We start from the raw sequence: 22,500 nt of genomic DNA on the forward strand, positions 1-22,500 counted from the left end.
TGGAAACAAAAGAACACTAAAATGGCGGCCATTTTGGAATAAGGCGTATAAACTGCTGCAATCTATCCTGACTTAAAAATAACGCTAACCTTTACCCAGGCTAACCTTGTTGTTAGAAATCAGAATTATACTAGGGCCGCGAAGCGGCCTGAAGTTAATTCAAATTATATGAACAGATGAAGTGAGAAATATTTGTTGTCTCATATATTTTGAATGGAGTCTGTGAAATATAATAGGTAGGGCATGCTTAGACGTGAAGGGACACTTCGTGTTAGATATCAAAATTGGGCTTGCATCTCAGTTAATTACATTTTAATTACATTTTTGGACTCAAGTGCTCTTCTCCTTGCATAGCACCAGACCAGATGTCAACAAAGAACTTGTGCCGATACAATTCCCAGTCCTTCAAACGTTTGTTTGTTTGTTCTCCAATTAATAATTCACGTTTCGCCATCCAAGACATCACTTGAAAAAACAGTATACTGTAAGATTGCTTGGGAAAAAGTAACCCGCATTTAGAGTACATAGGGTGCTTACAATTTGTTGTAAAATTCGGGTGGGGTGGTACATACGGTGCTTCAGCACCATTTATTGTAAAATTCCGGTTGGACAGTTCCATAACGGGAAGCAATTTTCCAAGTATACCGTCCAACCAGACGAAATCGTATTAACCATTATAAAGTACCATTACAAAGTACCATTTCGCACGAAATAGGGCCTAGAAACGGAAGAATCAGTATAATGGCAAAGGAATATCCGAAAATTTTGTTCCGAGCGGAAAATCCGTTTGAAAAATGTGATTTTTTCAGGAAAATGATCGTTCCATTTAACATTTAACTGAGACTTCCGGAATTTTTGGCTGAATAGTAAAGCACCCATAATGTCCACGCTGCCTAATTTCAGTTTCAGTCACATGACTTTATATGAGTTGTGATCGCCATTTTTGGAACATTTTTTTGCCGAGGAACTCACTCATAGAACTGCCAGCTGGCGGGTTTCCACAGCGACACAGCTGCCAAATCCAACGCACAAACAACAGGATATGTGAAATGAAGATTAATGGCGGGAAAAACAAAGGTCTCCCGTGATACTCTGCAATTAGCTCATAGCGCTGGAATTTCCAAACTTTATCCGAGTCTTCTTGAACTCGTTCAAAGGTGTAACTGCAAAGGAAGAGGACAAAATACGACTTTGACTAAATTGAAACAAATAGCCGCAAAACGGCTTTCCTTGTCCTAGACTGCTAGCGGTCCCATCTCAGTCAGCCGAGCCGCTCTCGGCTCTCGAGCCGCTCTCCATCTCAGTCAGCCGACCCGCTCTCTCTCTCTCTACACCGAAGGGAGAATGCGATCTATCCCCATTCTTCATGTGATATGAGCCCAGTTAAACGGGCTGGCCCGGTTTAAGAGATCGCGCCTTGCCTCAAAATCCTTTGTAAAAATGTCTATGTGTTCATATGAGAGGGCGACCTGGCTGGGTTCTCTAGATCACAGTTTTTCCAACTGGCATCTCGGTAAGCGGACTGAAATTTTTGCCATACAGTAAACAACCGCATATAGGAACACTTTTTCCAGGTTTAAGGCTGATCGTGTTCTTATTTGAGGGGTGCTTAGTGAGAAATCAGCCGGAAAGTGTTCTCAAAATGTTCTTAAAATTGGTTTCAGAAATACTTCAAATTATATATTACTTGAGGTTTAATACTGTTTTGTAATAGGTTTTATAGTTTGTTATGGTCCTGAACACCACAGTACTTTGATGTAAGTTACTGTGCTGTATTGTTTCCTTATCCTATACCCTTTTCCCCTTTATATTAAGAACATGTCTTATTTATCAACTTGAATTTGTTCTTATTTATATGATGCTTTATTGGCCAAATTTCAGCCCGATGTTCTTAATCCACTTGTTCTTATATGCGGGTACTTACTTCTCCTTTCTTCGATAACGAAGCTCGGAATAGTTTCATTTGATAGTTAATGTGAAAGTCAAAAGAAATTTGAAGTTGCAGACTTTTAAACTCGTGTTTTGCATGTATAATAAGCTGCGTTTACACGCTGCAATTTTACGCTCCAACCCTCTGAGGTCCAATCGCTCAGTCTTGAACGTGAATGATGGCGGACTAAAGATTTTCTTAAACACTTTAAAATAAAGACAATATCAGCAAGTAGAATGAGAATTATAATCACCTGAAAATTGCGATAAGGAGATTAAGAAGAAGAATATTTGTGAACAACATGTAACCCGCCAGCAAGGCTTGTGATAGCCACCGTGCTGTGGGATGAACTTCACCATATTCGTCTGGCTTTTGACCTAAAGAAAGGAAATCAGTAAGCGTTACCGCGATAGAAAAATATTTTCCTTTTTCTCCATATTTAGACAGAGCTTGTCTATCATTGTACCTGCAAGATTTTGAGCCTTCGTTTCGGGCAGAAGATTGTTATTTCAAGTTGAACGATCCTCCCTTACTAACTTTCAAATCCTGAGATAGTGAGGTCGAAGGAAAAAAAATTGGCCTCAAACTCTCAATCCTCGAAGAATGAAATGTGTATACACCAGACTGATGTAGCTTACAGCACTGGAGTTTCACGCTCTCAGACTATTGAACTCTTATCTTGCTTAGTTAATATGCTGCACTCTTAAATCGAGCGAATACTTTACGTCATTCCGTCTTCAATCTAAGTCTCTAAGGTCCCTGGGTCAGTTTTGAACTTGAGTAATGACGTGCCATAAAATCAAAAAGCCAAAACTCTTGATCGAAATTAAAGCTCAAAATTTGGGTGAGGAAGTAGCTATTACAACGGCTCCCATGATTGGTCCACAAAACAATTGGCACAAAAAGTGTACACTACGAAAACAATGAAGCCTAATCCTAAACACAAAGAAGTTGTATCCTTTACCGGTCCACGGAAATTAGAGGCTGTTAAAACCTACATGGTATCTGCAACTTTTTCCAGTAGGGTTTTAAAGGCCCACATTCGCCCAAAAGTCATTGCGTACCGTGACTGAATTTCTTGTAACACGAAATTACCTTAATATCTGACATGTTGTTTCCCGCGTGATTCGCCTGAGTGCCTTTAGCCAATCACATCACGTATTTGGACAAGTCGTCATTTGAAAAAACAAAAACAAACGACCGCAATGACTTTTGGGCGAAGGTTAGCCTTTAAAAAAAATTCAAAATTTGAAAAAAAAGAAAAGTGAATTTATGATCATGAGTGGTGGTACTTAAATACAGGTTAACGCCATAACCAGAGGAAAAGAAAAATGAAATCACGTAACAAATTCAACATAGTAAGGCCCGTTACCTGATATCTCCTCAAGAAACAGCTCTCCGTACATCTGCCAGTAAGGTATATCAACAATTCCGCGCAGAACCTCTCCAAAGCTCTTAGCAAATTTCCCAGGGCCTGGGAACGACACTGCCTGCAGTGCGATTCCGTAAGCGATGACGAAAACAAGCAGAATGATCACAAACTGTTTTAGATCTTCAAGCTAAAAATGAAAAAAAAAAAACTAATAAACGTGAGGACGCAGTATAAAAGGGGGCACTTAACACACTGCCTTTGTTCGAATTCATTCAAGCACGAATGATTACTTATCCAAGATGGTGATCAACAAACAGCAGCACAGAGACGGAAGCACGAAAAGATATTTCCAGCGCGAAAAAAAAAGGGACTGGGGATGAAAATAAAGGACGACAGATAACATTTTATGACATATTACGGACACATTGCCATAAGGGGCTTTTTTTATTGAACAAACTATCACAGAGTTCTCGGTTGTGTCCACGGTTGATTGATAAATCATTTGCATGTTGCCTAAGGCACCACGCCTTTTACCGAGATGCATTGTAACCTCACTGAATAGGTCATTTACAATGGTGTGCTACGTGCGAAAACTCCGCACTGGGCTGTGAATGGAGTTGAGGCTACCTACTCAGTGGCTTGCATCTCAGGCTAAAAGAAAACTGCGCACCGCTTGTTAGTTTTGCGGCCGCGGAAACGCGTAAAAGAGAGTAGAACGCCTTCCAAACTATTTTGTGGTTTTCCAAAGTTGTTTTTTTTATTGTTTTTATGTATATGTTGACTGAATAAATTATAAATTTGAAGGAATTTAGCAATTCTTGCGGACGACTGGTGAATTCAGAGAAAAAGAGCAAGAACCTTAGTTTGTGGATAACAGTGCAGTAAAATAATAATTAAGATGGACTACCAAGAGCCACTCGTCCTATTATTCATTATATTCCTTGCAAAACTTTAAAAGTGATTGGTGCAGCAGAAATTCTGCAGCCATCCTCAACTGGTGCCGCAGAAATTCTGCGGCTATAAAATTCTGAGGCCATCTTTAACTGGTGCTGCAGAAATTCTGAGGCCATCTCTGACTGGTGCCACAGAAATTCTGAGGCCATCTCTGACTGCTGCTGCAGAAATTCTGAGGCCATCTTTAACTGGTGCCGCAGAAATACTTGACTGGCGCTGCAAAAATTCGGCAGCAATCTCTGACTGGTGCCGCAGAAATTCTGCGGCTATAAAATTCTGAGGCCATCTTTAACTGCTGCTGCAGAAATTCTGAGGCCATCTTTAACTGGTGCCGCAGAAATACTGCGGCCATCCTTGACTGGCACCGCAGAAATTCGGCAGCCATCTCTGACTGGTGCCACAGAAATTCTGCGGCTAGAAAATTCTGAGGCCATCCTTAACTGGTGCCGCAGAAATACTGCGGCCATCCTTGACTGGTGCTGCAGAAATTCTGAAGCCATCTCTGACTGGTGCCGCAGAAATTCTGAGGCCATCTTTAACTGGTGCCGCAGAAATTTTGCGGCCATCCTTGACTGGTGCTGCATACATTCTGAGGCCATCTGACTGGTGCCGCAGAAATTCTGCGGACATCCTTGACTGGTGCCGCAAACTAACTACATGTGCGGAGAGTAAGTCAACCCCCTGACCCCCACTATGAAAGAACAGCTTTGGTGTACAAACCACTATTTGTCTACTAAATAATAACTTTTAATTCATATGTATATACAGTTTACAGAAAATAGCAGAAACTCTCTCATGGAGGCAAATTGTATTTCATTTCAAAAGGCAAAGTGTTTTGATAATTCCGTTTTGTACTACATACAAATGCAATGACTAAGGTGGTTAGTGGAACTTTTTAACCCATTGATGATTAAAATCATCTGGACAGAGTAAAATACAAGTCTGGCCGGTTTCTACGTCAAAGGGTTAATTAATTCACTGGGTTTTCAAAAATGAAATCCAAATCCTGGTTACTCGCACTCTCTAAGAGCAGCATACCTATTTTTAAGAAATGTTTTAGTAGATGGCATTAGTCTGCTATCTTCTGTTAGGTGAAAATCACAGCAAACAATACACGATTTCGGCAAGTCCTCAAGCCAAGGCTCTGTTCTCCTTCGCGGAAGATGTTGGGGTGACCATTTTCCACCATATGACCCTTTCCAGTAATGAATCTGAAAATGTATTTCCCCAACAGATAATACTTTTCCAAGTACTGGCATCTTATCATAATTTTCCAAAAATACAGCCACAAAACAACCAGGATGCAAGTTTTCAAGAAAGTTGTCAGTCACTTCCACAGGATCTTGTCTTTGCCGTGGATTTCTATAGCGGCCAGTGTAGATCTACAGTAAAGAATCAAATGCTAATTAAAGTTGAAATCAAAAACCAAAAACTGACAAATAAATTAATACATTTAAATTAAACAGTTTGATAAGGGACTATTCCATGGAAAGACTGAGTTTATCGTTTTCCTTGAATTTTTGGATCCTATAACTGCGAGGAAACAAAGCGCGGCCGCGCAATAAATTCGCATAAACATGTAAACATCACTGAAATCAACAAGTTCATGGTTACACGAGACATTACAAGTTGCCTCGACAAAATAACCACAAACTCAGTTTCCACGAATGAAGCTCACCAAATTTACCCCAAGAAAAAAGTAGAAGATAAGAAAGAAAAGTAATATGCTTTGCCAAAGCGATGGCGGTTGTTTCTGCTCCGAAAGAACAGCGGAAACAAGAGACCTGGCATTGTGGAACATTCTTAATTACAAAATTCTGCACATTCTCTGACTGTCGGATGCGTGCTTTTAATTGCCTAGATAACAATAGACTGAAAAACGTGTCCAATGAAGACAATTCTGTTTCAACGTGGCTCAGTTTATTTTAATGGAAAGTATATCAAAATACCTTTTCTCAATTGGATGACTGAATCACGCAACACAATCTTCCGGCCATTTGAAGTGTTTGTGTGCGCGAACTTTTAACAAAGACTCGGAAAAAAAACTTGGAAGACTTTAAAGAAATCGATTGAAAGCGGGACCTTTAGGAGCATTAGTAATGGTAAAATAACAGCAAAGTCATATAGCCCTTCCGTAGGAAAAATAACTGCATAATCAAAGCATCTCTTTCTTTCAATGATTTAAGTGATCATAATGTCAAGTCAAAGTCTAGATTTTGTCGATTTTAATTTAATGACCGACAGTTCGCTTTTTGTCGGTTTGTCTTACTTTCCCAAAATATCTTTCAAGACCAAGCCACGTTTGGACCTTTAAAAGCACCAAGGGGCCAGTTCAATAGATCGTTCCCACTGTCACGCAACAAAAAAAAAATCGGAACGGTTTGATGAAATACGCCAAAAACTTGGAATGTTGTAGGAGACACATTTATAAAGTACTTCACCAATTCTCAGGTGTGTGCAGTACATCGTTTCTGAGTTATTTGTCGAAGCGTTTCACGCAACTTTAATGAGTTTTGTACCGAGCCGCCACGTTGGTAATATGGCGGCAAGAAATCCACATGAATATCTGGAATTCATTTAGCGATAAAAGCGCTTACTTTTCGCTCATGAGACAAAATACATGTGTATGACCTAATGTTCTTGAAACGCTCAGACTCTCGAGATTCATAGGCATTTTTCAACCAAATAACTTTATATCATGTCACGCAAGGTGACCATTCGGAAATTAAAAATGCTGTCAGGAACTCGAAACTTGAAAAAAGACTTACTTCTAGGTCATATTCAACCTCCCAAAGATAAAATTTCAAACACATTGCGGTTTTGATTTTAGAATTTGATGACGTCTCTGTGAAAACCACCTATTCCCTTGAGGATAACAATCACTTAGAAAATTCAAAAGACTCGCTGGTGGAGCTTGATTTGGGTGAAAAAGAACACAAAGATGGTCGGAATATCTATCTCACGCGAAAAGTCAGAATAATTCTTGAGATACTTTTAAGATGTCCGTTTAAGAATATTGCTTAACACCGTTTCTTCATTTCAGCTTTTCGTTTTTTCCTCGGCCGCAGGCGTTTGATGCTTTTGTAAATTCGGATAAATTTGGACTTTGGCCAACCGTTTAATTAAACACTACAGTCATCCGTATAAACGATAATAAGAATCTTTTCGATTTTTGTTTCTAAGAGTTTTTTTTTGCGGTTAAAAGAAAAATCTTTAGTGTACGTTTTCCCATTCCCGGTCACATGTAATGGCAAACGAAAAAAACAAATAAGAAAAAAAATTACGATAAATGCATTCTTGTGGACTCACCTCTTGAATTTGCCGAGTCTCTCTGTCTCGCAACTCTAACAAGTCAGGAGAGATTTGGGCTGCAGGAGGGGCTGGTGCTGTCCGAGCTGATTGTCTTAATTTGTCGATTGGCCAACAGTAACTGTCAGGAACACACGTAAGTTCATCCAGATGACTGAACCACCCTTCCCATACATCAGCTGCTTCTTTTGGCATGTTCTGGTGATACCTGGGAATGTCGCGTCTCAGGGCCTCAATGTCCATCTTTACTAGTGAGGGAGTGACAAGCTTGGGCTTTCCAATAGGTAAAGACTGAACACACATACACACACAAAAAAAAAAGATCCCTTAAGTCAACAAGTCTAACAATTTGAGTCCACACAAAGATGTCTTTGCACCTAAGCACAAAAGAAGGTTAACTTTACATTGGTGGTCTAATTTCTAATCTTCCTATCAGTTGTTGGATTACTGCAATTTTGATATAATGATGTGTACATGTTAAGCCTTCTCAATATTGATGTGTTTATCAACTAAAATTAACTGGTTAAACCAATGCATTTTGCATACGATCTGACACAATTCATATCATCATGATGATAGTTGACCATACATGTAATCTATTTTGACAGTTTAAAATGATACAAATTTACCTTCAAGATAATAACTGGCCCCTGCCACTCTTCATGGCTCCAGTTCCTATAAAACATCTCAGCTTTCCCAGCGTCATTGCACTCGAACTTGAAACATTTTGGTACTGTATGTGCATGCAATTCCTCCGCATACTCCTCAACCCATGATCGTATATCATACACAACTTGCAGCTTATATGGCTTTGGAGAGGGATTACTCATACATGATGACAGTGCTCTAAGCAAGTCTAAAAAAACACAAAAATTATTATTTCCTGAATTAACCAACTCTACAATTTTGTCCCATTCCTATAAAATAAATTTGAAATATACTAAATATATCTAGAATACAAGAAAGGTCACCGCTATATAGTAGGCCTAGTTGTCTCCCCTATACATCCCACTTGTTGAAAGATGTTAAAAAAGTTAGATGAAAATTAAGGTTAAAAGACAACGGAGGTATCGATAATAGCCATTGCTTTCATTACCTTCAACATCATACAACTTAATACAAATCAAAACCAAGTATGAAAGAGAATAAAATTCAGTTCCCATTCGCTATTGCCAAACCGTGAAATTCGAAAAAGGAATTTTTTTTTTTCGGGGGGGGGGGGGGGGGGGAAAGAATTTTAACACCAAATTTGTTAGCTAATTTGTTTCAATTCCTTCATTTTTCCTCCGAGACGTCCAATAACCATTGGAATGACTTTAACAGTATATCCTTCTTGTTATTATTATTATTATTATTATTATTATTATTATTATTATTATTATTAAATTATTACTATTACCGGTATTATTATTATTATTATTATTATTATTATTATTATTATTATTATTATTATTATTATTATTATTATTATTATTATCACCATCATCCTGGGGATGCTTACTATCAACAAGGTGAAGAGACTGGCATTAAAGTAGAGTAAAAATAAAATATGACAAGAGTTTTTCACCTTCAATGACATATACATCACACTTGTCCAAAAACTTTGAGAACACTCCAAAGAATGCATCTATATCTTCATGCGTGTGTCCAACAGGGAGGAAATTTACTCTTATCTAGGAAAAAAGGCAAAGGAAAACAATAATAATTTTTGCTACGTGGTATTTGCTTGAGAACCTGATCGTCATTTGACAGAGTTGTAATCTTAATACTAATTACCGGTACATGTAATAGTTAAACTGCTATGAATCTTTGGGAACGAGCCCCTGATATTGACATCTACTGTCTCATAATCAATTTGCTTCAGACGCTTTCTCTGCAGCAATTTGCTTTAGGATAAGTCACTCAATATTTCATATTATGCACTTGGAACTTGTATTGATGAATTTTGTTAAAATGAATGTGCTGTATTCAATTCACAGGGTTCATACAGGTCATGGAAAATCTGGAAAGTCATCAAATTTACGAATTTCTTTTTCCAGGCCTGGAAAGTCATCGAAAATTATAAAACATCCCGTAAATTAATCATTGCAGTGTCAAAGCAAGGATAAATGGAATAAAGACGAGTTTCTATCAAGCAATCATATTGTCAGTTTCAGTGTGAGTTGGGCAGAAAGAGATTGTTAATTTATTCAAATTTGATCTGAGTAATATCCTAAAATATAAGGCTGCTACTTCTTGATTTACACTGGCTTCCAGTTAAGGAGCGCACCCAGTACAAGGTTCTCTTATTTATTTTTAAGAGTTACATGGCATTGCGCCAGACTATATTACCAATCTAGTTCAGTTACAATCTGGGTCCAAGTATACCTTGCAACCTACCAATAGTTGTCTCCTTGTCCCATTCAAACATATAACTAAGAAGACAATGGGCGATCGATCATTCACAGTGGCTGCACCTTCACTCTGGAACTCATTAACACCTGAGCTATGCACAGTCAATGGACCTTAACTCGTTTAAAAGTCATGGAATTTGAACTCCTTAAAAAAGTGCAAACCCTAATTCAAAGTGAAATAACTGACTGAAACTACTACTTGTACAAACCTTCTCAAAAATCTGTTCCTCAACGAGAAGTGCAAGCAGGGCAAACATGTACCGGTTTTTGTTCTCTCGAACACAGTTGTCAAATTGGAGATATAAGACGGGAGGCAGTAAGTAATTATTTGTCCAGTATACCAGCACATCCAGAAGCACAGTCATTGTTAGGTTGGCATCATGTGGGAACTGGTAATAGTCAAATGATCCATAAACTTCTTTGCCATATGATGACTGGCCACTGTGTACAATAGAACCAACAAGATGGGTGCCAACTGTGGTGAGGGCAGACATGGCCTTGCTAATTCTTCTCAGCTTTGGTATATTGGTGGTATGTTGATCCATGCCATCTGCAATGCTAGCCATGTAACGTTCTGGGTATTTTCTTGCTTTGTACCTATGAAGGTAGTAAGCTCTTCTTTCTTGCCTAATATAAAACCAAGTTAATAACATTAGTTCCACACTAAGAGACCCTCCTATTAATGCCAAAAACAAGTCAAGAGTTCATTATTTTTTTAGAATACCTATTGATTAGTGTTATCAGCAGCAAGGTTACTTCCAGTCTTTTGTCTGTCTTTGAGTGTGCTAATTAATGTACTCAATTTACTAAGCCTATCAATCATTTGACATCTACATCTTCCTCCTACAATTTGATTGTGGCTGCTTATTTGATAATAAAAATTTGTGTCTGATACCTTCAGCAGCTTCAAATGCAAAAAATGACCCAAGGCCACTTAATAGAAAAATCATACATGAGAGTATAATTATACCAAACCAGTTCAAGATGAAGCTTCAACAAACGATCAATTTCTGCTCTTCTTGCTTTGTCCATAGTTCTCTCTTTCTCTTGTTTATATTTTGTACAATCTGTACATTTAGTGAAACGGTTTTCCTGTGAAAGATAATAAAGAACAATATTTCTTTAAAGATTAATACCCCTATATGATCTACAAAAAAGTCCAAGCAGAAATGATGTAAATCATTATTAATAATAATAATTATGGAATCCCATACATACTCAGCTAAGTCAAAACAGTTGTATTCAGTGCTGGGAACCATTATTATAACAATTTATTTATTCAGTTATTTTTGATACTGCGTGGAGAGGATATGTGGTTAGATTATTGAAAATTTGCATTTTTTATTTTTGTTATTACCAAACTCTAACTCCAAAATGTAACCGAAGAATCTGCATGTGCTGTGACGTCTACCTCTCTAAAATTGTAATTTCCTCACCTGGTGTAAGTAATGTAGTATTAAATAATAATAATAATAATAATTTTATTGCTTATAGCGCGCAAATTAACATTCGAATATGATCAAATGCGCGTTACATCAAGATACCTGAAAACTATAAACACAATGCTATAAGAAAACTATATACATCATATAAAAGCTAAAATACCTCATAAAAACTAATTACACCGTCTTAAAAGAAGTATTGATTGATTGCAATAGGGGTAGCATTGTAACTAATGTAAGTACTGTTGGTATTGTAATAATATTATTGTAAGTGTTGTAAACTAAATAAATAAAGTAAATAAAATTTAAAGAAAGAAACGAAGTGCTTTAATAACCTCTACACTTCAAATTTCCAGAAAGTTTCGACACAGTTCAGAAGAAGGTTGTCACACTCATACAGGGTTGAAATAGACTACAATGAAAAGTGAGACTCTGGTGTGATGGTTGCTGTGTAACTTTATAACTCTTCGAGACTACTTGGCTACTAGGCCTTTGCAAATATGATGATATAATAATATTAATTAATAATAGTAATTATTCTTATGTATACCAGTACAGTGTCTTTTTGCATACCTTTGGTATGAGAACATGAGTGAAATGTTTTTCCCAAATATTGTAGAAGTGGGAAAGGCAAACAGTTGGCAGATTCAATGCAGTGTTCTCCTCCAACATCTTCCTATATATGTCACTCCTACTGAAACATGATGGCAGGTGAATGCATCCTTTGTCAGGCTGATGGTCACCAATGGAATTAACAAAGAACTGAAGCCAAGAAATACATTCTGCAGTCTTAGCCATAACAGTGTTCTTCCCTTTGTTCCCATGTTCCAAAACTAAGACACCGTCCTTGAACTTGTTCAGAATTCTACGAAACGTTTCTTTATTCATGTTGTGAGATAGAAGCCATGCTCCTTTGCATACACTCTTCCCCCTTATGAAGAATTCAGTTTCATATTCTCCAATGTCATTAACATGGCTGTGATTATGCAAGAACTCCAACACAAAGTTCCTCTTACAAGTCTGTCTTCTTTCATTGAACTGAACTTCAGCATGCTGAATATCATCAACAGACAACTTCCTCATGCACCTCTTTTGGCAGCAATTAATGCTCAGAATCCATAAAACATCTTCATCTCTTCTCACAGTTATATCTAGAAGGAGGATAGCAAGATGAAAGATACCAATCTGTTGGGTAGTGAAAGATCCAAATAACCTGGTTCTGATTGGCTACAACCACAGCACCACACCATTCCAAGCATGTATAGCTACCATATGTGTTTTAATCTGCTTAATAAGCAAATCAGAAGTGACTTGTCCTCGTGGGAAGGACATGTACTTTTGACCAGATAAACTTGAATATTATTGCTCGAGTCAGAGAGACAAAAAAAGCTTTTAAAAAGTGGTTCAATTTAAAAAAAAACTGATTTTTTTTATATTGTGTTAATATTGTGGTAGTACTGGAAATACAATGTAGCTTAAATACTTATAATAAGCATTTCAAAATACAAGTCGATTCCAGCAGTATTAATTGCTTGTACTGAAATTACATTCATCAATTTTATTGCTCACAAGTTCAGCCAAGTTACATCAATTTATTTGAGATCAATGAACAATTTCATAGTTCCAGTTTCCACTGTTATGATTCTGCAAAATTCAGCCAGTTGTAAATTACTTTTGAGAATAATTCTCATTATACCAGGTGTCAAAAGGAGAACCCATTCCCAAAGTGTTGAAATCTATAAAAGGAAAAGACTTCACCTCAGTCTGTAAACTCTGGCCTACATTTTCTTGACAAAATCCTCAACGTTTTCAAAAGCTGGCCTAAGATACCTGACTTTGATGCCCTCCTCTACATGTGTACTATTTCCACACTCTCATTTTCAAACCCAAATAATTTGGGTTTGAAAATGAGAGTGTTTTGGAGCAAAGGGAAACTTTTCCATAGCAGACAATACATCAGAATATCGTAAGACTGTCATGTTCCATTTTGTTGCATTTCGAAAGACAGATGATGATCCACCGCAATTTACTGTGGAAGCCATCCCAAGCATCTTTAAGCTACGTTTTGGGGGATGATGGTCATGAAAAGTGTTGTAACTTTTTCCTGGTTTGTTTTCCTGGCTGGTAATCACCACATTCACTGTCTTGTTGAGGAAAGTGACAATTCGAACTTTTGTAACAACACTTGTTAGCCATTGAAGTAGATTGGTAACCTTATCTTCTGGTTCTGATTTTAAGTCTAAGAAAACTATTTTGCCTTGAAGTAGTGAAAGAAGCCAGTGGTTACCTGCAAATAAAACCAAGGAATGTTAATGTCAAAATAATAATAATAATAATAATAATAATAATAATAATAATAACAAGTCGAATTCCCCACTCCCTGGGCACAATAGTTAGTCAAATGCCCGAGCTTTGCTGGGGAAGGGGGGGGGGGGGGGGGGGAGATGTTGAAGTTTCGATTTGATTGGCGCATAAGTCGTATGTGGCCTTGCAGACATATATAAATAAGCTACATGTGATGTAAGTACATAATCAATTCAGTACTTTTAATAGTACTCAATCAAAATAGTATTTGGTAGTTAGTCCTTTTTGGGTAGTCCATTTGGGTAGTCTGTCGGGGTAGTCCATGGACTAGGGGTCAGTGTTTTCAACTCTCTCATCACAAGAAATGCTTGCTTTTTACCTTGGGGTTTGGGACCACTTGCGTTGTCATCAGGTAATGTACTTCCCACCCAGCTGTTTTCATCATCATCCTCCAACGAAATAATTTCTGAAAAGCGTAACCATAATAATTGACTGTTAAGGAATGCTGTCAAAAAACAAAATTCAACATACATGTAATCACCGCAATTTGTAAATTAGCACACAAACTGATTAACATTCCCTTGCATAATAAGACACAAAATGCTCACCTTGTGGTTTGGGACCACTTAAATCGTCATCAGTTAACGTATCAACTCCTACCCAGCTGCTTTCATCATCATCATCCTGGAGTGAGATAACTTCTGAAAATTCAGAAACAGGGTCAAGGTTGCCGCCTAACGGTTGCCCGGCCTGAGGCGGGTTTTGCTAAAAGCAGGCCCAGCGGCCCGCGGCCCACAGCTCGCGGTGGCCCGGCGGCTCGGAAGCCCACACAGTTTTGATGTCCAGCAGTAAATCCACGCCAAACAGCTTTGGATCGGGTTTGGGCACGCAAATTAAAGATGGTGAGTTTGAATTCGTTTACCATTTTAATAATCATTTCAATCCTTTTCGATCCTTTCTTTCGTTGCATGTTGCTAAATGAAAAACATTGTCATTCTCTGTTGTTTTCGTCTGTTTACAACAACAAACAGAAACAAGGATTCAAATGATTAAAATGTAAACGAATAGGCCATTTCCGAGTTCATATCCGCCTCCTCTTCAAAGGGAGTCTAAGTGCAAAGTTTTTGTGATGGTAATTAGTTCTACTTTACATATGAATGAAAACTAATTTTCATAAGAAAAACTTCGCACTTAGACTCGCCTTGAAGAGGAGGCAGACATGAACTTGGAAATGGCCTATTCAAACTCACAGTCGTCCATTTTTCATGCCCAAACCCAATGCAGATCTGTGCATGCACGTGGATTTACGCCTGGGGCGCCTTATTTGCGAGCGCGCGCGACCAAATTTCTGAACAAGTAGCCCGAACGGGCGCCCTAATTCATCCTCACTTAAGGACGGTGCCTACTATTGTTATTGCACATACGTTCTGTGCATCTCCAGATACTCGGATTTCCTATCGGTGATGCTTACTAATACAGGGATATTTTTGCGCGGTTTAAAACTATCCGGAAAAAGTACATCTTAGTAAATGTTCTTCGTTTCCAAAAAGAAAATTGGGGGTAACCATGCATTTTTGAGAGATAATTAAGCTTCAATTTGAGAAAGAACGCCATACATTGCTTTGTATTTTAAAGCTTTTTACAAATATTATTCATCAATTATCTTTGAAAAATGCGTGGTTACCCCCAATTTTCTTTTTGGATTTCAATAACACTTGTTAAGATCTACATTTCCTGCATAATCACACACCGGGGAAAAAATATCTTTCATTAGTAGGCACCGTCCTTAAATGTATTAAAATATAATCCCAGCTGGAATTAATTCATTGTGGGCTCTCGAAAAAATGACTTTGGCTACTAACTTATAATGTTGGAAGCAGCACAATACATAAATCAGACTATCAAGCTATATGCTTGTGTTTCATGAAATAGCAAGTATTAAAACATGTTTCACAGCAAATACATGTATGCTACACATGCTCAGGTTTCCCTCAAAAGCATCGAGAAATTTATGGTTGGGGATGATCACACTTCTATCGCAATGGCATAATTTTTATGACTAGCTTACCATTGACAGCTTGCGCTTTATCTTCCCTGTCAAATATGTTATTGCAAACATGGCTCTTACAACTCTGCATCAAACTTGAGTTATTTTGCTCGGATGTATCGCTGTCATTCAAATCAATCCAACGTCTTGACGAAGATTCTGTACGCGGAAACTTTGCTGGTGTTCCGAACTCACTTGAAAAACTAGAGTCGGAATCACACAAATCCAAACATGTGGTAGTACTTTTCTTAGGAGTACTGGAAACCAAAGGTTCTAATTTGTGATCGGAGATCATAGTGACGGATTGATTTCTAACGATAAAACTGTATCTACGTAGGTCTGGATCTGTAGCAGCACTGAGGGGCGTCACGCAACGCGGCCCCTGAACACAGCAATGTGAAACCGGTCAAGGCGGATGTGAGGGCAAAAGAGAGTAAACCGGAAATTGACAAAAGTACTATTGTGATTAAGGCTGGCACAAAATACCGACCAAACAGTGTGAAAGGCGTCGTTCCGACAATAAATCAACCGAAATGCAAATGCGGTAGCGTAAGAATTCAGTTTTTTACCGCCCTGCTCTCTTTTTCGTGTCACGTTCCAACTTTTAAGCTTACATTTATTAACTATATATATTATATTCCGTTATGTATTTATTTTATCCTTAACTTCAGTTCCACGTCCTTAACAAGTTGAAACAAATTTTTGAATTTCTTGAAATGTGAGAAATTCACAAGTTACATTGTTTCTTTGTCTTTTTAATTTCAAGTCCTCTTATAATCTGTATAATTAGCCGCTATTGTTTTAGTGCACAGAAAGAAATAAAGATCAGCAAATGCTGTCTATTCCGCTTTCGGCTAATCTGTGTGTGCAAACTCGACGCATAAGCTTTATAGCAAAACTAATACTCACGAAAGCTATCCTGAGTGTGATTGTTGTTAACGGTGAGAATGGGAAGAGGAACAGAAACGAAGCTCTGGTGCATTAAACTGTCATCAAATGCTGCATTTTTGTTTAAAGGAGGGAAACGAATTCCTAACTTCCAAAACATCGTTGGAGCTGTAGCTACTGACGCCCCAGCAACATCGAGTTTGTGCGAAGGTTCCTCCCCGAATCCAAAGAAGTTGTTGAAGGTAAGTGCGTTTCGTAAAAATTAGCTTATACCCCGAGTTGGGGTCTGCTAAATCTGCGAGCCAGCGAGCCATGCGAATTTCGCATTTAAGTCGAAGTACCCAATTCAAATAGCGCCGATAAACAGTTATTAAGTCTAAGCGCTCATTTTAAAACGGTTAGCTTTCACTAACTGTGTGACTCGCATGTTGGCTCGCATGGCTCGCCTGGGACTCGCCCCTTGGCTCACATGGCTCGCTGGCTCCCAGGTTGTAATACTCCCCGAGTTGTATAGTTACAAAGAAGACGCTTTGAACGACTGGGTTGATACCCATGCGTTTATTAGAGATTGGGGAAATCGCATAAAAAATCATATCAAATGAGTGAGTTAATCTTCCTCTTGTTGAGTGAGTACTGTTAGCGATCGCTTTTAAACCAAATGATGTTGAAATCAACGACAGGCCAGGCCAAGTGGCCAAGCTTCTTTAGTGGTTTAATAGCTAACCGTAGCTGGGGCGCCTTTTGTAAATTTATTATTTAGCCTCAGTACATGCTTGTTTTTGGTTATTTACAAAAAATTGGAGGGCCCAACAAAATTATAAGGCTAAATAATAAATTTACAAACGGCGCTCCATATAGCCGTGCCTTAACTCTAAGTGCTGTTTGTTTCTTTGTTTCGCGGGAGCGGTAATTTAAGCTTTATTAAAAGGGAGCGTAGCTTAAAATTACTGTGCATGCTTGAATGCAAGAAAACCGTGCTGTTTTTCCAAACTTACAAAATTGCCAGGCCTTCGTTTCGGGAAAGGAGCACGCTCGACCGAATTCGAAGATCGGACTCGAGAGAGCGACGGAAATCAAGCAGAAAAGATCATCTCGGCTATCATTTTACTTGATCAGTAATCCTCGGTCATTCTGTCTATTTTACATTAGACAAACGAAACGCTACTAGTTGTACGACTTCGCATGAAGATATCCTTTATTGCAAAGCAATTCCCAGAATGACTCAAGATTGCTGATAAAGATCGTAGAGTGAACAAAATATACCTCTTCACTGTGTCTGAGGCGCGCCATATAATTGGGATAAAGCAACCGGAAGTTAGCTGTTTTCCCCATTTGACAGTTGCGCCGCTTGTTCAATGATCAAATTTTCCGTTGCGTGAATGATATTTAATATCAAATGACTAAAAAAGTTTTTGAAATCTGCCGCTTTGTAGTGGAGTAATGGAGGTTTGAATTCGGATGAAATCTCTTATAATTACGTTCATTGTAACTTTAATAATGGGGACATAGTTTTTAAGTGAATCTAGCTGTACATGTTGTTAAGTTGCGTTTGCCCTCTAACCAGTATGGCGTCAGAAACTGCGAGAAGTCCAATTGCTGCATTTAATACATTGTATTTTTTCTTTATGAAATAATCTGAATATTTTGGCTTATCGATTAACGCTCAAATATTATTGTTACCTTATTATTATTTTCGTGTTACTCAACATATACATGTAAGCAACATTTCTTTGAAACTCACAGGAGCAATGAACTATTTATTTATGAGTCAGTGAGTCATGAGTCATTGAGTCAATGAGTCAACGAGTTAGTGCAGTTAATTAAACCATAAAATGAAAGCTAAAATTTCAGAGAGTGCTTAGGCCTAATCAATGAAACGAGGGCTTAGGCTTAATCAACAAATTATTGCTATATCGACTGTGAGTCTCATTGACTCATTTGACTCATAAAACATGCGTTCTCAGCACTCACACATTTCTTCTTTATTTGAGCAATGTGTTTACAAGGCAGATAGGTTACCCTGGTGCTAGGGTAACCTCAGCACCAAAATAACCCTACCTGCCTTGCGAACACTCTGCTAGGGATAACTCGGCTACTTGGGACAACCTTTTTACTGGTTTATAGCCGCCAGTGCTCTTACCAAGGTCATTTAGAGTTGTCGCGGCTGATAGGGTAATCCTACCTGGAAAATTTTGCTTGTAAACCTGGGCTATACCCTCCCTCCTTGTATATAGGGCCTAATTACTGAAGCCTAAAAAGCGCATTCCTTTGCCATTACACATCTAATATTTTGATTAGTAATTCATTTTGCAAATGGCCTTCCACTATTGAAAGAAAAACTCAAAATCTCACCATTTTTCTGATCATGACCAATTTGGGACCAAGCTGTCTGTTGACTGAGAATATCTGTAGTGACCTCACAATGAACACGATGATATTCAATGAAAGAATGATTCGAGCAGCTTCGTATGTTGAATCAAAGAATCTCAAAATTGCAGCCACCACAAAGGCAAGTAGCGAGAAGGCATCCACAAGATTCCAAGTGTCACTGAAGTAAACACTGAACTTATCACCAAAATTCTTGGGCTGTTGAGCTGCCAACTGCGAAGGAACGGATTTAAAAAAAACCTCACATGAATATTTGCGCACAACGTGCAAAGTAGTGTACTTCCCATATCGCGCGCTTTGTGACCAAAAAAGTGTTTGGATAACTAATCTATTTGATCTAACGTCGAAAAACCACAGTTTTGTGGTTGACAGTCTTGATCCAATTAAAAAGTGGAAACTGCGGCGTACTGGAGGTTACTTTAAAAAGTAGCTGGAGAAAAAAAAACAAATCGAGGAAATGATCTCTAAAGAAAGACGATGGAACCCTCACGGTGGATAAGGCGAGACTTCCTTTAAATAACCTATCCTTTTAAGTTTTTCTACAGGGCCAAGATGTTCCACAGTTTGTGCTTTTTCGAGGTTTGTTCACTGTTCGCCGATTTAATTTCCAATTCAAACAATTTTTTTGGACATCATACAAGTTTTGTCTTTTTTAGAAATTACATTACGCGAGAAATCACAGTACGTCCACATTAGAGAGGTTTTGAATTGAGTGTCGAAAGTAATTAGCGAATTGCTTTGGTTTTGCATTTATACTTCACTCAGTGATTGGTTCAAAGTTCTCGTGCCACTTTTTCAACCAATCAGAAGTGAATCCAAAACCAGTCGTGGCTCGAGCGTGCACTTTTTCCCGCGCTTTGTGTCGGCTACGTGTAATTACTTTGAGTTTTGATTGGTTTACTGGATTGTCTCCGTCCTTCTTGATTGGCCAAAGAAATTACTTTGGTTTGGGGTTTACGACACTCGATTGAACCTCGTTCTATTTTGCTTAATCTAACACACAAGAAACTTCCTTCTTAAGAATACTGACCTGTCTTATCTCTTCTGCGATGATCGAAAAGATCCAGAAATACAAGATTACTTCCACTACACTCAGACCGCCAAGGGTCTGTGACGAGTCAAACCGAGGGAAGAACATTGTGATGACGTAGCCATATAGCAGGATAAACATCAAGTAAGACACCTGGAAGTGTGTGAAACGGCAAACGTTATTTAACTGTAAAAAAGTAAGTGAAATTGGTGCAGAGGTGTGGTTATTACTAAATTGTATTACCCCTCGAAAATTCCCGATCTGAATACCAGAGAGCAAAAATCTAGGCTTTGTCCCCCTTTGAAAAACACGCGAACAGTAGGTCAAAATCCAATTTGCTTTTTACTACTGTGCATTTATTCATCGATAAAATCGATGTCTTCCAACAGATGTCTTAGACGGATATTTAAGATACGTTGGCAGGAAAGAATTACAAATGAAGTCCTGAAGATGGCTGAGATAGAAAAACTCAGTGAGGACGTGCGAAGGAGAAGATGGAAATTCATCGGCCACATCATGAGGAAAGAACCAAACAATGACTGCAGAATTGCATTAACCTGGGCCCCAGAGGGGCGGCGAAAACGGAGAAGACCAAGGACAACATGGAGAAGGACGGCAGAGACAGAAAGAGAAAAAGCGGGATGGAAGAACTGGAGTGAGGTAAAAATGGCAGCGGCTGACAGAGATGGTTGGCGGGATTGTGTTGAGGCCTTATGTGCCATATGGCACGAAGCACGAAGAAGATAGGCAACAGGTAACAGGCATTTATTCATGGACTACTCACATAGCAGATCGCCTAAAACAGAAAGTAACAAAGTTGGTTGAAGTCAGCCTCTCAAAGCTGGAGTTATCTTTTTCCTTCTGGATCTGCTGCTGTATTGATTAAAAGTTGACCTCAAAGCGATTACAGATGAAGAAAGCGTAAACCTCAGCCTTAGAAATAACTGAAAGATGTCAAAGATTTTACTTTTCGTAAACCTCAGCCTTAGAAATAACTGAAAGATGTCAAAGATTTTACTTTTCGGGGCTTATACGCCTTTATATTGCCTTTTAGTGGGACTTGAATTTATGAACGCCAATGCTATAATTCAAACAATAGTAAAAACAAAATGAATTACCAAATTTCCCATAAACTTGGTAAAGGGGGCGGAATAAAATGAGGATACGCGATCATAAACAGTCAATTCTTTCGATCTCATCATGGCCTCCATGGTCTGATCGTCATGAAGCTCTGAAAGTAGAGAAAATTGTAAAAAAAATTACTAGCACCTGGGTTATAAGCGAAAGTGAGAAGTGATCTTCGCACTTACCTGGACAATTTAAGCAACGAGGGAGACAACTGACAATTGCTTAAATTGTCCAGATAGAGTAACTTCAATCGAGTGTCGTAAAACCAAAACCAAAGTAATTACTTTGGCCAATCAAAAAGGACGAAGACAATCCAGTAAACCAATCAAAACTCGAAGTAATTACACGTAGCCGACGCAAAGCGCGGGAAAATGTGCACCCGCGAGCCACGATTGGTTTCGGTTTCACTTCTGATTGGTTGACAAAATGGCGCGAGAAATTTGAACCAATCACTGGGTGAAGTAATGCAAAACCAAAGCAATTCGCTAATTACTTTCGACACTCAATTGAAAACCGCTCTAAGTGCAAGGATCACCTCTCACTTTCGTGTATAACTCGCACTTCGAATTTACATTTATTTCATCATTCATGGAATCCTTCACGGGAACACATACGCCCAACAAATTGACTTGCTCCCAACTGAGTTGGCTTCATAGACCGCCTAGCTGCATAAATAACGGCCAAAAAAATATCATTTTGTCTTTGTGCTAATTAGACTCACTAGCCTCGTTTGCATGGACAAAATACAAAAGAAATGTTGCTTAAGAGCGAGGCTAGTGAGTCTAATTAGTACATAAACCAAAGAACACATTTTTGGCCACCATCTATAGATGCATTCGCTCTACAGCTCAGTTGGCAAAGCATTGCACCGGCATCGCAGAGGTCATGGGTTTGAATCTCGTTGAAGCCGACTGAATCTTTCAGGTGGAAACAATTGCTTAAATTGTCCAGATAAGTGAGAAGATCACTTCTCACTTTCGTAATGACCTTGCTGTTGTTGTTGTTGTTGTTGTTGTTATTGTTATTGTTGCTGCTGCTGCTGCTGTTAACAAGGTTGAGGAAAATGTGGCGATGATGATACAGTAGTAATAGACCTTTTTGCAGATATATACGGCGGCCATTTTGATTTCTATTGTTTGAAATAGCTATTATGGGATGCCCAGGGGGCAAGAACATATTAATTTGCCCACCGAGCATCCCATAATGTCTTCTAAAACAATAGAAATCAAAATGGCCGCCGTATCTGCAAAAAGGGCTATGATCATGGCGACCAAAGCCAGCGCCGCGCAAGAGGCCGTAATTCTGTTAAAACAAG

The 22,500-nt window shown here is 38.5% G+C and overlaps 2 protein-coding genes across 7 annotated transcripts in view; both read right to left on the reverse strand.

Annotated features, from left to right (window-relative positions):
- Positions 1-22,500, reverse strand: part of LOC138012608 (transient receptor potential cation channel subfamily M member-like 2) — a 56,063-nt gene that overhangs the window by 8,833 nt on the left and 24,730 nt on the right. For all 5 annotated transcript variants that reach the window (XM_068859424.1, XM_068859425.1, XM_068859421.1 and 2 more), the window contains 6 exons: positions 21,176-21,288; positions 20,058-20,210; positions 18,992-19,240; positions 3,303-3,489; positions 2,184-2,307; positions 973-1,163 (listed from right to left, as the gene is read on the reverse strand). In XM_068859424.1, the coding sequence (XP_068715525.1) occupies positions 973-1,163; positions 2,184-2,307; positions 3,303-3,489; positions 18,992-19,240; positions 20,058-20,210; positions 21,176-21,288 (1,017 nt within the window). The remainder of the gene's footprint in view (positions 1-972; positions 1,164-2,183; positions 2,308-3,302; positions 3,490-18,991; positions 19,241-20,057; positions 20,211-21,175; positions 21,289-22,500) is intronic.
- On the reverse strand, positions 4,990-16,158 carry LOC138012610 (uncharacterized). Of its 2 annotated transcripts, XM_068859428.1 has the most exons (10): positions 15,773-16,154; positions 14,313-14,405; positions 14,084-14,170; positions 11,974-12,551; positions 10,929-11,050; positions 10,168-10,585; positions 9,133-9,238; positions 8,195-8,421; positions 7,566-7,856; positions 4,990-5,638 (listed from the first exon to the last, which is right to left on the reverse strand). In XM_068859428.1, exons 1-10 carry the CDS (start codon positions 16,044-16,046, stop codon positions 5,267-5,269), a joined length of 2,568 nt encoding a protein of 855 aa, XP_068715529.1. In that variant the 5' UTR covers positions 16,047-16,154; the 3' UTR covers positions 4,990-5,266. The 2 variants fall into 2 exon arrangements, with proteins under 2 accessions (XP_068715529.1, XP_068715530.1); XM_068859429.1 differs by lacking the exons at positions 8,195-8,421; positions 9,133-9,238 and having other exon boundaries at positions 5,116-5,638; positions 15,773-16,158.

The sequence above is a fragment of the Montipora foliosa genome, chromosome 8 (genome assembly GCF_036669935.1).
Source record: "Montipora foliosa isolate CH-2021 chromosome 8, ASM3666993v2, whole genome shotgun sequence".
Taxonomy (NCBI): domain Eukaryota; kingdom Metazoa; phylum Cnidaria; class Anthozoa; order Scleractinia; family Acroporidae; genus Montipora; species Montipora foliosa.